We start from the raw sequence: 16870 nt of genomic DNA on the forward strand, positions 1-16870 counted from the left end.
TCCCAAGTTGGATGGAGGCATTCTAACTTGGGACCTCCATCTTGTTAAACTTTTTTAGTTTTATGGACTGTATCATGGGTGCTGTGTACTTTTTTGTCTAACATCAACTTATTACTGAGTACATGCCATGCATGTCCTTTTGGGTCTGAGTTACCTCACTCCGGATAATATTTTCTAGTTCCATCCATTTTATTGCAAAACTCAGGATGTCCTTTCTCTCTCTCTCTCTCTCTCTCTCTCTCTCTCTCTCTCTCTCTCTCTCTCTCTCTCTCTCTCTCTCTCTCTCTCTCTCTTTCTTTCTGTCTCCCCTCTGCCTGCCCCTTCCCCTCTCCCTTTCCTTCTCCCTCTCCTTCTCTCTCCTTTCTTCCTTTGTTATTTATTTATCATTGGGTATATTATTTATTTCTTTGTATTTCTTTTTAAATTTAATTTTATTTTTCATTTATATTTTACACTACATATTCCATTCATCACAGTCCCATCCACCCTCTAACTGCTCCATATTCCATGCCTTCACCCCATCTCCATGTGGATACCTCCACACCCACTTCACCTGTCCTTTATATGCCCTGGGCCCTCCAGTCCCTTGAGGATTAGGTGCATTATCTCTGAATGAACACAGACCTGGAAGTCTTCTACTGTATGTGTGTTAGGGGTCTCATATCAGCGGGTGTAAACTGCCTGTTAAGAGGTGTAGTGTTTGAGAGACTCAGGGGTGCAGATTACCTGAGACTGGTGGTTCTCATACAGGATGGCCCTTCTCAGCAGCTTCATTCAGTTTCCCTCATTCAACAACAGGTGTCAGCTGTTTCTCTCCATTGGTTGGGTGCAAATATCTGCACCTGACCTTTTCAGCTGTTGTTGGGTCTTTTGGTGGGCAATCATGATAGGCCCCTTTTTGTGAGCGTTCTATAACCTCAGTAATAGTGTCAGGCCTTGGGCCCTCCCACTGAGCTGGACCCCACTTTGGCCTGTCACTGGACCTTCCTTTCCTCAGGCTCATCTCCATTTCTATCCCTATACTTCTTTAAGACAGAAACAATATGGGTCAGAATTGTGTCTGTGGGGTGGCAAACCCATCACATACTTGATATTCCTGCTGATGGTGGGTTCAAAAGTCCCTCTCCTTACTGTCAGGTATTTCATATAAGGTCCCTTCCTTTAAGTCCTGGGATTCTCTCACCTTCCAGGTCTCTGGTGCACCCTGGGTTTCCCAAAACCTCCTCTCTTCTGAGGTTGCTTGTTTACATTCTTTCTGCTGGCCCTCAGGGTTTCAGTCCTTTTCCCTCAGCCAATACCAGACCCTGATCCCCTCTTCCCCCAATTTCCACCACCCTGTCCACTTTCCTTCCCAGGTCTATCCATTGCTCCTCATTGTGTCTTTTCACATAAATGTAAAGAGCCTTATATTGTAGGCACAATTTGATATGTATAGTCCCTTTAATAAAATATTTCTTTTTTGTAATGTTATCTGACACTCTTAACATCTGGCCAGTACATTTTAAAGCTATTCCAAAGTACAGTTCTTCTGTGCTGTCACTGTACTTCATACTGCTAATATTCACGCTTGTTTTTCTTTTCAAATGAGTGCCTTCTATTGCATCAGGAATCGATGATATTCTAAATCTCAACAGAAACAATTTACCATTTTGTTGATATTTTATATTCCGTTGCTGAAAAAAAAAAACACATAGCAATCAAAAGAAGCTTTGAGGAAAGTGTTTATTTACTTATGTACCTTGGTCACAGTATATTGAATGAAGCCAAGGCCTGAAATTGGATGCTGGAACTCCATGAAAGCATGAGGGAAAATGTTGATTAATGGCGTTACAACCATGTTGTCTTCAGACCTTTATCTTATAACTCCAAAAACATCTTGCCTAGAGATGGTAGTGTTCACAGTCAGTATGGTCACCTTATATTAATCATTAATTAAGTTCATGGTTTACATACAAAACTGCAGGTCAGGATGATGGTAGCATTTCCACAATTGAGATTCCTGGTTCTCAATATCTTCAAAATTGTGTCCTTATGAATGAGACCATGTTTGTAAGTTCAAATTTGTATATTATTTAAATTTTTATAAGATTAAGTACTACTTTTGTTAAGACAAAGAAAAAATATGTTGAGTATCATCTAACATTTTCATATTATGAATATTTTAATAACGAAATTTATCTTTGTACTTCTGTATAAAATTTGAATCTGGTCTAACTAAAATAACATAACACTTTGGGACAAAGATACACATTAGCAACCCTGCACTAGAAGCCAAGATTGAGAAAACCTCCACAACCCCTGACCCTCCCCCTGGTGATGTGGTAGACAGGGAGGAAGGTGATCCAGACACTGCAGAACACCAGCATGCTGAAAGTTAGGAACTTGGCTTCATTGAATGTGTCAGGAAGGTTCCTAGCCAAGAAAGCCAAAGTGAAGCTCACCAGAGCCAAGGAGCCCAAGTATCCCAGGACAACGTGGAAGGCAATGACAGAGCCTTTATTGCAAAGAATGACCATCTTCCCATGTTCAGACTGGATATCTCTGTCAATAAAGGGAGGAGATGTTACCAACCAGATTCCACAGAGAACAAGTTGGATTAGGGTACAAATGGGAATGACCAACTTAGGAGCCCCTGTTACCAACATCCCTCTCATTCTTCTTCCTGGAGTAGTGAGTTTGAAAGCCATGAGCACAGTTATTGTTTTGGCCAACACTGCAGAAACAGCCACAGTGAAAAATATTCCAAATGTGGTTTGCTGCAGGATGCAGGTGACCTGGTCGGGATGTCCAATGAAGAGCAGGGAGCAGAGAAAGCAGAAGACTAGAGAGATGAGCAGGATGTAGCTGAGAATGCGGTTATTGGCCTTCACAATGGGAGTATCATTGTACTTCACAAATGTGACAAGGACTAGAATTGTGATGGCCGAGAAGGACAGTGCCATGCAGCCTAGGGTCGTCCCCAGTGGATCTTCATAAGCCAAAAATGATATAGTTCTTGAGAGACAGTACGTTTGCTCTACGTTGGCATACTTATCATCTGGACACTTCACACACTGTTCCATATCTGCTGGTAAATGTACATAAACCCTTATAAGATATCATAATCACATAGGTAATAATTTCATATTTGTGTTATTCATAGCATATATTAATAAATAATTTAGTGTTGATGATCTATTCCCTTCCTTTTTGCTGTAGAACCACTAACTTAAAATTGCCCAGTATTGACCTATGCATTGTGATTGAAAAAAAAAAACATCATGGAAAGTGGAACAGAAAAATATTCTTATTGAACAAAAACAAAAATATGATGAATAATTATATGCATAATCTCAGATTATTTAATTCCTGTAAACATAAATTCACTATTCACAGACAAGGGTAGTGTGCAGACATTGGTACTGGTGTCAGTTGATGAAATGCATCACGTACTTTGTTTGCTCTGTGGTTTGTGCCTTTGTATCTACACATAGGAACCAGAATATACAATTCCTCATTCAAATACTGTTTGCATAAAGGAATATTTTCGTTCTTGTAGCTGTACACCTCATAGACGTATGCATGTCCCTTTCATTGTTTTCCAATCTCTATCTTGCCAAATACACATTCCATGCTATTTGGCAGGAAGCTTATGGATGTTCACATTTATCCCTCTTTCCTTATCTAAGATCTAAGCCATCTCTTGCTGCATTTTGAAATCTTCACTCTTGTTCTATTTCTTTAAGAAGAAATACTTAATCTTTTGTCCATCTAACCTCTTAAAATATATTTCATTAAACAACAACCGTTACCCTGAGCATCTGGTCTTTTTCACAGTGTAAGCTGGGTGATAGAGGGAAAGATCGTGGACTGATCAGGTTGTCAACTTTCTATGTACAACAAATCAAAGAAAAATAAACATATGCATAGATTATTACATCTAAAATGTTTCTTTAAAACATTGTTATACAGGTATGTCCTCCTAAACACTTTCTATATAATATAAAAGCAGTAACCATCATATTGTGAGAGAAAGGCCTTGTTTCAAGAAAATACTGGCCTAGTCGGCCATCACTGGAAAGAGAGGCCCATTGGACTTGCAAACTTTATATGCCCCAATATAGGGGAATGCCAGGGCCAAAAGAATGGGAATGGCTGGGTAGGGAAGTGGGGGGCGGTATGGGGGACCTTTGGGATAGCATTGGAAATATAATTGAGGAAAATATGTAATAAAAAATATTAAAAATTTTAAAAAAAAGAAAATATTGGAAGTTTTTTGCTGGGTCCAAAAGAAGTTGGCATTATTTAACTGATTATGTTTTAAGTCATGGAGATGTTAGGTCTTTAGTTTGCATCTAGGCCATTTCATATTTCTAGTTTGGATAGAGAAGGTATTCAAATTCAGCAAATTTTCTTCTGCATGCAAGCATGTACCTGTTTCATTGGAAACCTCATTTTCTGGGCACTGAACACAATCAAAGCAGCAGTCTGATGTTTCTTTCTGATAAATTTTCCTGAATCCAGCAGTACATATCACACTACACACCTGAGGCAGTGCATAAATATTAGATAATATTCACGTGAGTCTGTGTATTTCATGTATTTATCATATGATGGAGCACTAACAGAAATGGCTATACATATTCCTCTGATAACCTGTATCACTTTATAATATCAGGCACATTTTATTCATATTACCCTGCAACACACTGAGTGTCACACAAAAATTACTACATCATGTAATATTATTTATGTATCATTCAGGTTATAGCAATTCAAAAAAATTTCCTTCCTAAACTGATCAATCCAAAAAGAATGTTTAGGTGGCACAAGTTTTTCTCTCATGATTTATAAATTACAAAAAAGAATACTGTGATATATAGAGGGAGAATGTAGGGTAAATCAAGAGAGAGTAGTTTGATGACTATGAACAAAATATGTTATATAAGACTCCCATAAAATTAATGAAGTACTCCTAAGTGTAAAAGAAAACCTTGAACACACTATCCCTTACTCTCTTTCATCTGCATCTATGAGGGAGCTCCACACCAACCCATCCTGCCTCATCACTCTAGTATTCCCCTGTGCTGGGGCATCAAGCCTTCAAAGGACCAAGGGATTCCCCTCCCACTGATGCCAGATAAGGCAATCCTCCACGTAGGAGGGGAAATCACGAAGGAAGATAACATTTTAAATGTAAATAAATAAAAAACAATATAAAATATATAAATTAAAAAGAGAAAACCTTCAATATGGAGAAACATTTACGTTAAAGAGTCCATGATATACTTAATTAGGTTATAAATATGTTTCTACAGAATTAAAAAAAACATGTTAATATATAGTTAACATATTTTCACTAATCATATGTACATATACATTATACTATGAATCCATTCTATATACTCCTGTATTGTAGGTAATAGGCAATTTTGGTACTATTGAACATGGAATTCAGAGGCCATTAATCCATTGATTACCAGATATACTAGAAGTTGAGCATTATCAAAGTTTGATTATTGTAACTTTGGATGGTCTTTTGCAAAAGTAGCAATTGGTCTTAAACACAAAGTCTCATATTTTAAAATCCACATATCCTGAAAAAAATTACGGTATACCCACTGATGTTCCTCCCATGGCCCATTCCAAATGATCAGATATATGAAGTTGTTGACTCTTTTGAAAACAAGGTAAATAGCTTCCTATTTTCACTTTTAATCCAAGGCCTTGTGGAAAATTCCAAATGATGAAAATGTCATACTCTGTACACTGATTTTCCCTATGCTTCATGTTCACCAGTTCTCCAACAGGGTTCATAAATACCCTGGTTTTCATCAAGAAAGACACCTAGAAGAGATTCATGCTTCCAATATCAATAAAGCATATCAATAAAGGTAACGCAAAATTGAGAATTCCCTAATTTCTTAATGACTTTCAGAAAAAAACAGCTGTATTGAAATAAACGTGTGTAGAAAAAAACAGTATACCTCATTGATAACTGAAAATTTATATACTTCATATTAATGATAGATGATAAAGTGTGCTAGAAAAAATGATTACTAGAAAATAAGTAACACAGTGCATGAGTGTGAATGTGTGTGTGTCTGCCTGTCTATGTGAGTGTCTGTGTGAAGATTCTTGTCAAAAATACTTTTTTAAAAAATGAAACAGTATATGAGAGACTGAAGGGGAAGTCTGAATACCTGGCAATTGTGAAAATAAACAAATCATTTTCATGTACATACAGTATACTCATAAAATAAATGTAAACTTAGTAAAATGTAGAGTCTTAGTCATTTATGTTATTGTAAATTGTTAATGTAAATGACTAAATAATAAGCACAGCACATGAATCAATTTCTAAGAAACTATTCTTTAGCCAACCATTCCACTCTAGCCATCACTTAGGATTTTATGATAAAACTCTTGGCTCCTATTCTAAATTTTGAACTCATTTAGTGAAATGTGAGACACCTTGTCACAAAAGTCACTGATATTCATAAAAATATATTGCCTCCTATTAAATATTATATTTGTGCATGATATCCATCCATGTAAAAGGTTTATTAGAGAGTTTAAAGAATAATCACAAACAAATGTACAGTTGTTCCTCTAGGTCCATTTAAAAGATCACATTGATATATCTAAGCATAATGCAATGTAAGACACTTTACCTGCTGACAAGCAGTGAAATATCTCTTGGGTTTTGCCTTTTTCTGAGACTCTACTTGTTGAAGAATGTGTTCATGGTAGGTGTGGGCCGCAGCATAAACAGCATTGTACAGATTGTAACCTTCATCACTCATCGCCATATCATAGCTGTGCAGTGCTGTCCATTCCAATGTGTTGTTGAACGTCATATGATCCATTTTACTGCTGTTCTTAGAGATTGAACAATTAAAATAATTCCATTCCAGTATAGTATGAGAAATATCTTTTAGGTATTTGACAGTGTTCATTGTTTGCATAAAATTCCTAAATTTAAGAATCTCAACTCTGTGGTGTGCAAAAGTAATAGTCCCATGGAAGAGATTAAGGGTGAATTCTTTTTTATTTGTGATGATATCCCATTGTGAGGTTGTGATCCAGATTCTCTGAGCACCTAACTCTTCCCATCTTCTAAAGCTTACTTCTAGAGTAGAGTTTATTTCACCATAAATGATAACAACCTTTGCTGAAGATGTCATAATTTGTTTATCATATATTGTACTCCTTGTCATGTATATCTGCATGTTTTCAGGGATCATATTAACAAAAGCTAAACAGATCCCATGCATTTGGCTCTCTTCTCTTAAATCTGAGAGAAACTGAATACCCTGATCATCATCTGAGATGACCAGTCCTATCCAAGTCCATCTAAAATGAAACATCAAGGACACCATGCCACGTGATACCTGATGGACATGGGGCAGCCGGTCATGGTCGCGCAGGTTAGGATTAAATGGTCCAAAGAAAACCTAAAGGATGTAGAAGAGAGGATGAGACTTCCAATGAGGAATATGATTATTAGGATATTTGGACTCATATACAATAATGCTACTCACCTTCCAGAACAACTGTTAAGAACAGTAAGATTATACTATACATGTCATGTATGATTCCTATTAGATTCTAGAAGATGAAACTTAAAATGAATAATATGATTATTAAGATGTTTGAACTCATATACACGTAATGATACTCATCTTCCTGAAATCCTGATAAAAACAGTAACATTGTACTATACATGTCTTGTATTATTCCTATTAGATTCTAGACTATTACTTACAAGTCTACAATCCGAGAACACAGTTAACCTGTCTGTACAGTAATCTATGAACTGATTATTTAATTCACATATATATGTATGTATATACATATATATATACAAACATACATATATACAAACATACATATATACATATATACATAGATATATATATAGTGTGTATGTGTGTGTGTGTGTGTGTGTGTGTGTGTTTGTGTAGCAGCACATTCATAAATGTATTCTGTCCAAGTTTATTTCTAGGAACCCGTAAATGTAATTTAATTTTCTTAACCCATTCAGTGTCACAAATTCTTACCAGTGGCATCGAAGAATGCATTGCCAGTTTTAATGATGTTTTCCATGATGGTCCTGAAGACCTATCATACATGAATCATCTATATAACAGAAATAATTAATAAAATTCATATGTCCATATGTTTGTGTATATTCTTGATCCAGATCTCTCAATAAATGCTGACAGTTTCCTCCAATGATGGTGAACATCAAACTCATATTGGGTAAAAGATTAGGATTCTTGTTGATCTCATCAGTAGCAAAAAACATTACCAGAAGAAGCTCATATTTACTTGCTGCAATTCTACAAGAGGGCATAGTGATGATTAAGGGAGATGTTTGAAATATAAAATATAAAATTTCAACTGCAGTAAAGTTTGTAATATGAGATATACTAAATTTCTTTCTAAATGCCTGAAATAAGCCTGATATATTAGGGATCTTTAGAGCCGAATACAATTTAAGAATTCATACACATTGGGCACTATGATATGATACATTTTGTATTCATGAAAATAAATAAACATTGTTTTATCTCTGAATGCCATCCTTGAACTAAATTACAGTCCTATTGTGTGAGACTTCTATATAATAACTTTGGAGATGTAATTCCACATATATATAAAAGAGCATGACTTCCACTACATATGAAACACCTAACAGATTCTCCTCAGAGAAAAATATTATCATGAGACCTTATATTCTTACTCTAAAACTCCAAAAACAAATCCTTAAAATTAAAAAAAAAAAATCTGATAATGCCCTAAATGAAAAAAAAAACTGTAAACCCCCCAAACCCCCCCAAAACCTAAAACACCCTAAAATCTTTAAAATACCAGGAAAAATCCCTAAAATTACACTAAAATAATGAATACAAACCAAAAAAAGCCTCTAAAAACTCTTCTAAAAACCATAAAACTGGCTCCAGCTGCATAGGTAGCAGAGGATGGCCTAGTCAGTCATCATTGGGAGGAAATGCCCTTGGTCCTGTGAAGGCTCTATGCCCCAGTGTAGGGGAATGCCAGGGTCAGGAAGCAAGAGTGCATGGGCCTGTGGGTAGGGAGAGGGGGCAGGGAGTAGGGGGGGTTCAGAGGGTAAACCATTTGAAATGTAAATAAAGAAAATATTCAATAAAAAAGGGGAAAAAGAAAAGAATAATATCCAATAAGTGAATTTTAATTTTAGCTGTTTCTACAAATGTTTCCTCCTTTTCCCCTTGTCTCTACCCCTCTTTCCAGTTCATCCTCAAACTGGTTTTAATTTTCTGTTCCTTTGTGGCTAATGTTTAACTTCCTCATATTTTGTCATTCGGTCGTTTTAATTTCAACTTCTGAGAATATCAAGTCTTGTATCCTTTAAAAATCAAGCTAAACTATTTTTTATATTCAGTTTTTTTATTCTTTATATAATTTAGATTATAGTTCTTTATGTGCAGTAAACAATAACATTTGTTAAGCAGCTGTATATAGTTCCTTGGCTGTTTATGAGACTTACATTGACACTTAGTTGGATATGGCTGCAAAATCAAATTATACATTTACTACTTCACTGAAATTCTTTTCATACTGTAGTGGCAATATTTTGGTTCTCTTCATCTATGGTCCTAGGAGCTTCTATTAACTGGTATAATGAATCATATATATTATAATATCCACATATTTTCCTTCTTTTACACTATTGCTTGATCAATAAAGGGCATGTTTTTATGTTTGAATTTTAGTATGATTCTTCACAGTTCTCTTTTTTTTTTGTAGAATCAGAGGAAGCACACACACAAACACACATGGAGAGAAACATATATGTGCCCACTAGCAATTTCATGATACCTGAAATTAAATTGTATGTGATTGTATACATGAGTGATTCCAAATCTCTAACAGAGAACTCCTTTAGCTGAAATACATCTTCATCAAAGATCCTGGGTATAAAATCATCTCAAAAAAAAAAAAAAAAAAAACACTGGCCTTCATTTTTCCAAACATAAAATGTGTGTAGAAATTAGACAAAATGTTTTTACCATACAAATTGCATATTCAATAATATCAAAATTCTTGGTATTACTTTAAACAAGATATGTATGAAAAATTGATAAGTAATTTTAATGGACAAACAGCAGTACTAATTATAGATTGGTTCCAATGCTATTTATGATATTTTAGCTCCCAAATTCACATTAGTCTCTACATGTCCATAGACTGAGTATCCCTGTCTCCAATTGGCTCAAAATGGTAAATAAAACGACCAACCGCCAATGTCCAGACAAAAAGACAGATGAAAATTTAAATTTTCCAAAGAGGAGTCTATGAGAAAAGAAAAACAAACAAACAAACAAACAAAAAACCAAAACAAACAACAACAACAACAAAAAAAACCAACGAGGGAAAATGTCCATGAGAGAAAATCAAAATGATCAAGCCTACATCTACAAGAGAAAAAAAGTACAATACAATGTCAAAATATGGGGCTAGCATAATCTCATAGGCCACTCTCCCCCAACTGGGTATGAAATAACAAAGATAAAATGTTGATTAAAAAAATAATAATTCACGAATATCGGGTGGGAGAGTGTGCTAGCTGCACAAGGGCTTTAAAATGCCCAGGCAATACACTGTTTAAGGCATATTCAAAATAAGACTACATGTGTATGTGGCTTTCATTAATAAATCCAAAACATTTGGGCAGCTGAAGAGAAGACATACACACCCACTGAAAACATAGAACACTACCACATCATAAGGCCATCTTCTGTAAGTATATCATCATGCTTGTCTAGAAAATTTCCGTTTTTAGTCGTTTGCTCAATAAAATTAACTTTATGATTTGGCCTACAAACAGTGCCATTCTTGATATTAAAATGATCAATTTTGAGATTGTAATTATGATTTCAATCATCAAGGGCAAAAACGTTTTCTTACCCATGATAATATGAAGTTTATATTCTATGACCCCAGAGGTCTTAGTAGCTATATCCTTCCCAAGCAAGAGATCAGTGTCCATGCTCAGGCTTGGTGGTCATTATCTCTCTCCAGAAAACACTTGTCCACTGGATAACAGGGCCTGCAATCTGCATAAAATAATGGGGTGTTTTTAGATTCTAGACATATAGACCACATATGGAGGCAGTCAGTTGTGATATACTGTGGTTAATTCAGTCACAAAATAGTTTGGAAGTGGCTAAGAGACAGACAAGAGCTGTTTTGGACATATAGAATTTGAAAATTTATTGACAAATTGGGATAAACATCTGGTGGCCAGTGTCTGCTGAGATGAGCATCTTATAACCTTTCTGACCGAGCATGGAACATAAAGATATAGTGCATCTTTTGTTCTTGTCTCTGGGTCAGAGTGTCAGATCTGAGGTATCTTGTTTTCCTGATCTCTGTCTGTGGGCATCATCTCTAGGCAAGGTCTTCTTGAGAAGGTCCCTCCCATTCTGAACTATCACTTGCTGTAAGTTGTTCTGGAACTTCTTAATAACAAGTTTGTTTGTTTGTTTGTTTGCTTGCTTGCTTTTTATTATTATTATTATTTTTTTTGTACCTAGAGCATAGGAAGAAAGTAGACATCTCAAGTCTTCTGCTACCAATTGGATGGTCTGGCTCTTCTCTTCATCCAGTCACTCTTCTTCCAAGTTTACCAACTTGGGAATAAATCACACCATTTTACCATTGTACTTACATTGAAAAAACTCATTTTCTGAGATCTCTGGCTTTTGCAAAGGAGGTGATCAGTATTTATGTCCCAGGAGAGTTTCCAGGATAGGCAACTTAGTTTCTGTTCAGTAGAGGGAGAACTTTAACAGAAAGGAAAAGCCTGTTACACGTGACATAAACAATTCCTTGTCTGAACATTCTATTGTATCATGGAGAGCTCTTGGTATCCCTTGTGATGTCACCAGTGTTGTAACAACACCAACTTCTCTTAGGGCTTTCAAACAGTCCCTAGAGAGTTCACCCATATTTATGTTTGCGAGATGGTGGAGGAGTCTCCTTGAGAGTGAGAATGGAGAGCTTAGGGAAATAAGAGAGAGGCCAAAGGAAGCTGGCTTTCCATCTCACTGTAACAGAGCAAGGAAGATGTGATCCTGGGACTGGCACAGTGAGTCATGGAGCAGTGTTGTGAAAATTCCTGGAGTAGACATACTTGAGTCTGGCTTCCCAGTAATGGCTAACAGGAAACGGTGCCATTGGGAATTTATTGAAGTTTCCTGCTTATCATAATTCCTGAATGGTGAGGATTTTAAAACATTACTTTGTCCATCCCCAAAGATAGAAGAAAGTCCAAAGCTAGTATACTGTGAACTTTTATATTTTCATTTTATTGGGCATAGAGGTGTAACCTGGGGACAAAATAAGACCATAACGAGTCAGGGAGGACATGATACTTCCCAGCTTTTATCAGTTCAAGTATTTACGGTAATCCCAGTTTATTCTTCTAGGTACGGTGGCTCTAGTAACTCAGAGAAAAATATTATCATGAGACCTTATATTCTTACTCTAAAACTCCAAAAACAAATCCTTAAAATTAAAAAAAAAAATCTGATAATGCCCTAAATGAAAAAAAAAACTGTAAACCCCCCAAACCCCCCCAAAACCTAAAACACCCTAAAATCTTTAAAATACCAGGAAAAATCCCTAAAATTACACTAAAATAATGAATACAAACCAAAAAAAGCCTCTAAAAACTCTTCTAAAAACCATAAAACTGCTTAAAAAAACCCATAACAATCTAAAAAAAAATTACACAAGAAGAAAAAAATTTCCATAAAGTACTTTCCTTCTTTCTTTTTCTTTCTTTCTTTCTTTCTTTCTTTCTTTCTTTCTTTCTTTCTTTCTTTCTTTCTTTCTTTCTTTCTTTCTTTCTTTCTTTCTTTCTTTCTTCCTTCCTTTCTTTCTTTCTTTCTTTCTTTTTCTTTCGGTTGTTTTTTTGTTTGTTTGTTTTGTTTTGTTGTTTTGTTTTGTTTGTTTGTTTGTTTGTTTTTCCTGACTGGGTTTCTCTGTGTATCCGTACCTGTCCTGGATCTCCCTCTGTAGACCAGGCTGGCCTTGAACTATGAAATTCACTACCTCTGCCGACCAAGTGCTTGGATTAAAGGCATGGGCTACCATTGCATGGCAACCCTAAAACAATTAAACCCCAAATAAAAAACCCTAATTAAAAAAAAAAATCAAGAACAAAGACAAAAAAAAGCTAAGAAATAGAGTAAAATGATAAAAACTAAAATAAAGCCTAAATTAAACCCCCAAACCCTAAAATACACGATAATCCTTTAAAAAAAACAAGCAAACAGAAAAAACACTAAAAGAACACTTGATGCCTGAAAACCAAAACACTATAAAACACTCTTCTAAAAACTCTACAAACCCTTTAAACAAAATCCCTAGAAAGCTAAAAAAAAAAAAAAAAAAAAGAAAGAAAAAGAAAAAAAAAAAAAAAAAGAATACACAGGAAACCAAAATGACCCTAAAAGTTTTCGTTCTTTCTCCCTTCCTTCCTTCCTTTCTTTCATTCTTTCTTTTTCTTTTTCTTTTTCTTATTTATTTATTTAATTATTATTTTATTTTATTTTATTTTATTTTTTTAGAGTTTTTGGAGCTTAGGTTTCTCTTTGTAGCCCTGGATGTCCTGGAGCTCACTCTGTAGACCATGATGGCCTAGAACTCAAAAATCCACATACCTCTCTCTCCCAATTGCTGGGATTAAAGGCATGGGACACCACTGCCTGCAACAGTAAAACTCATAAACCCCAAAAATAAAACTTTAAAAAATTTTAAAAAATACTCAAGAACACACACACAAAATAATAAACTAAAAAAATAGAAAAAGCCTAAAGAATATCCCTAAAGTAAAAAAAAAAAACCCACTCTAACTCATTAAAAAAAAAAACAAACTGAAAGAACAAAAGCTAAGCATATACTAAAACCCTGAAAACCAAAATAATCTTCAAAAAACCGTAAAAACACTTAAAATGTAACCCTAAAATTAAAAATATATATATACACAAGTTGTCCAAAATGTCAATAAAATAATTTTCTTTCATCCATCTTTCTCACTCTGAAGACCAGGCTGGCCTCAAATTCAGAAATCCACGACCTCTGGGTTTAAAGGCAAGGGCCACCACTTCCTGGCAAGACTAAAACTCATAAACTCCAAAAATAAAACCCTAACAGTTGTTTTTTTTTTTTTTTTAATTCTTAGAAACACCAAATGCCTCCGCCCAAAATTTGTAAAACCATAAAAAAACCCGTGAAGCCTAAAAAAGAACCCCAAAACCCTAAAAAAGCCTAAAATCTTTGAAAAAACACTGCACTTGCCCTATAACCATGAAAACCAAAAAAATTCTCAAACACTCGTCTGAAAACCCTAAAAACCCTTTAAATATCACTAAATTTCTAAAAAAAAAAAAAAAAAAAAAAAAAGTACACAACAATCCAAAAATGTCCTTAACATTTTTTTCTTTTCCTTTCTTTTTTCTTTTCTTTTCTTTCTTTTTTCTTTTCTTTTTTTTTTTTTTTTTTTTTTTTTTTGAGTTTTTGAGTTTTTGAGTTTTTGGAGACAGGGTTTCTCTGTGTATCTCTAGCTGTCCTGGAGCTCCCTCTATATACCATGCTGGCCTGGAACTCAAAAATCCACCTACCTCTGCTTCCCAATTGCTGGGACTAAAGGCATGGGCCACCATTGCCACGCATCCCTAAAACAATTGAACCCCAAATATATAACCCTAATTTTTAAAAAACAAATAAAAACAACAACAAACAAAATTCTAAGAAATACAGAATAGTGCTAAAAAAAGTTAAAATAAAACCTAAAAAAAACCCCAAAACTCTAAAACACATTAAAATCCTTAAAAAAAAAAAAAAAAAAAAAAAAACAAGAAAAAAAAAAAAACCTAAAAATACACTAGAAGCCTTAAAACCAAAAAATAAAAATCTAAAACAATCTTCTAAAAACCCTTTAAAAATACTAAAATTCTAAAAAATAAAATAAAATAAACAAGAACCCAAAAATGACCCTAAAACTCAGGGTTTTTTTCTTTTTCTTTTTTTTTTTTAACTGGTTTTCTTTGTGAATCTCTGGCTGTCCTCGAACTCCCTCTCTAGACCAGGCTGACCTCAAACTCAAAAATCAACTTACCACTACATCCCAAGTGCTGGGATTTCAGTCATGGCAACCCTAAAACTCTTAAACCCTTAAAATATAACTTTAAAAAAAATTAAAAATACTCAAGAAAACACACACAAACACAAAATAGCAAACTACAAAATAGAAAAATCCTAAAGAATATTCCTCAAGCCCCCCCCCAAAAAAAACCAAAAAAAAAAAAAAAACACTTTCAACCCTTTAAACAAACAAACAAACAAACAAAAAATACACAAGAACCCAAAAATGACCCTAAAATTCTTTTTTCTCCTTTTGTTTTTTGTTTTGTTTTGTTTTGTTTTTGTTTGTTTGTTTGTTTGTTTGTTTGTTTGTTTGTTTGTTTGTTTAATTTTGGACACTGGTTTTCTCTGTGTATCTCTGGCTGTCCTGGAACTCAGTCTGTAGACCAGGCTGGTCTGGAACTCAGAAATCCACCTGCTTCTGTATCCCTTGTGTGGGATTAATGCATGGATCACCACTGCATGGCAACACTAAAACTCTTATACCCAAAAAATATAACCCTAAAAATTTAAAAAATACGCAAGAATTTGAAAAAAAAAACCCAAAATAAAAGAGTAAAATCCTAAAACAATAAACGAAAACCTGATAAGTACTGAAAATCACTAAAACACCCTAAAATACTTTAAAAATATACGAATACTATAAACATACACTAAAACCCTGAAAACCAAAAATACCTCAAAACGTTCTTCTAAGAACCCTACAAAGCCATTTTTAACAAACACTTAAGTTCTATAAATAAATAAATGAATAAATAAATAAATAAATAAATAAATAAATAAACAGAAGAACCCAAAACCCTAAAAAACCTTTCTTTGTTTCTTTGTTTTTTAGATACTGGGTTTCTCTGCTTATCCCTGGCTGTCCTGGAACTCACTCTGTAGACCATGCTGGCCTCAAATTCAGAAATCCACGACCTCTGGGTCCTTTCTTTTTTCTTTTCTTTTGTTTTCTTTCTTTTTTCTTTCTTTTTTTTTTTTTTTTTTTGAATTTTTGGCGACTGGGTTTCTCTGTGTATCTCTAGCTGTCCTGGAGCTCCCTCTGTAGACCATGCTGGCCTCGAACTCAAATATCCACTTACCTCTTTAATTTCTAGGACTAAAGGCAAGGGCCACCATTGCCAGGGAACCCTAAAACAATTGAACCCCAAATATAAAACCCTAATTTTTAATAAACAAATCAAGAACAACAACAACAAACACAATTCTAAGAACTACAGAGTAATGCTAAAAAAGTTAAATTTAAATAAAGCCTAAATAAAACCACTAAGCCCTAAAATGCGTTAAAATCCTTAAAAGAAAAAATAATAAAATAATTAAAAAACCTAAATATACACTAGAAGCCTGAAAAACAAAATATAAAAATCTAAAATGATCTTCTAAAAACCCTACAGAACTCTTAAAAAACACTAAAATTCTAAAAAAATAAAATAAAATACAGAAGAATAAAAAAGTGACCCTAAAACTCTTTTTTCTTTTCTTTTTTTTTTCTTTTTTCTTTTTTGACTGTTTTTTTCTGAGTATCTGTGGCTGTCCTGGAACTCAGTCTGTAGACCGCTGTGCCCTTGAACTCAGAAATCTACCAGCCTCTGCCTACCTTGGGTGGGATTAAAGCATGGATCACCACTGCCTGGCAACACCAAAACTTTTATACCCAAAAAATATAACCCTAAAATGTTAAAAAAAAAAT

At 34.5% G+C, this 16870-nt stretch overlaps 1 protein-coding gene across 1 annotated transcript; it reads right to left on the reverse strand.

Annotated features, from left to right (window-relative positions):
* Positions 1–1719: 1719 nt before the first annotated feature.
* Positions 1720–8338, reverse strand: LOC147000052 (vomeronasal type-2 receptor 116-like). The gene is given in 7 exon segments (XM_085834371.1): positions 1720–2297; positions 2299–3064; positions 4414–4525; positions 5602–5826; positions 6654–7436; positions 8043–8098; positions 8101–8338. Coding segments are annotated over 7 exon segments (2316 nt in total). The 3' UTR covers positions 1720–2161.
* Between the last annotated feature and the right edge of the window lie 8532 nt (positions 8339–16870).

Source organism: Mus caroli, unplaced genomic scaffold (assembly GCF_978045245.1).
Source record: "Mus caroli unplaced genomic scaffold, Mus_caroli_1 scaffold_22, whole genome shotgun sequence".
Classification (NCBI taxonomy): Eukaryota; Metazoa; Chordata; class Mammalia; order Rodentia; family Muridae; genus Mus; species Mus caroli.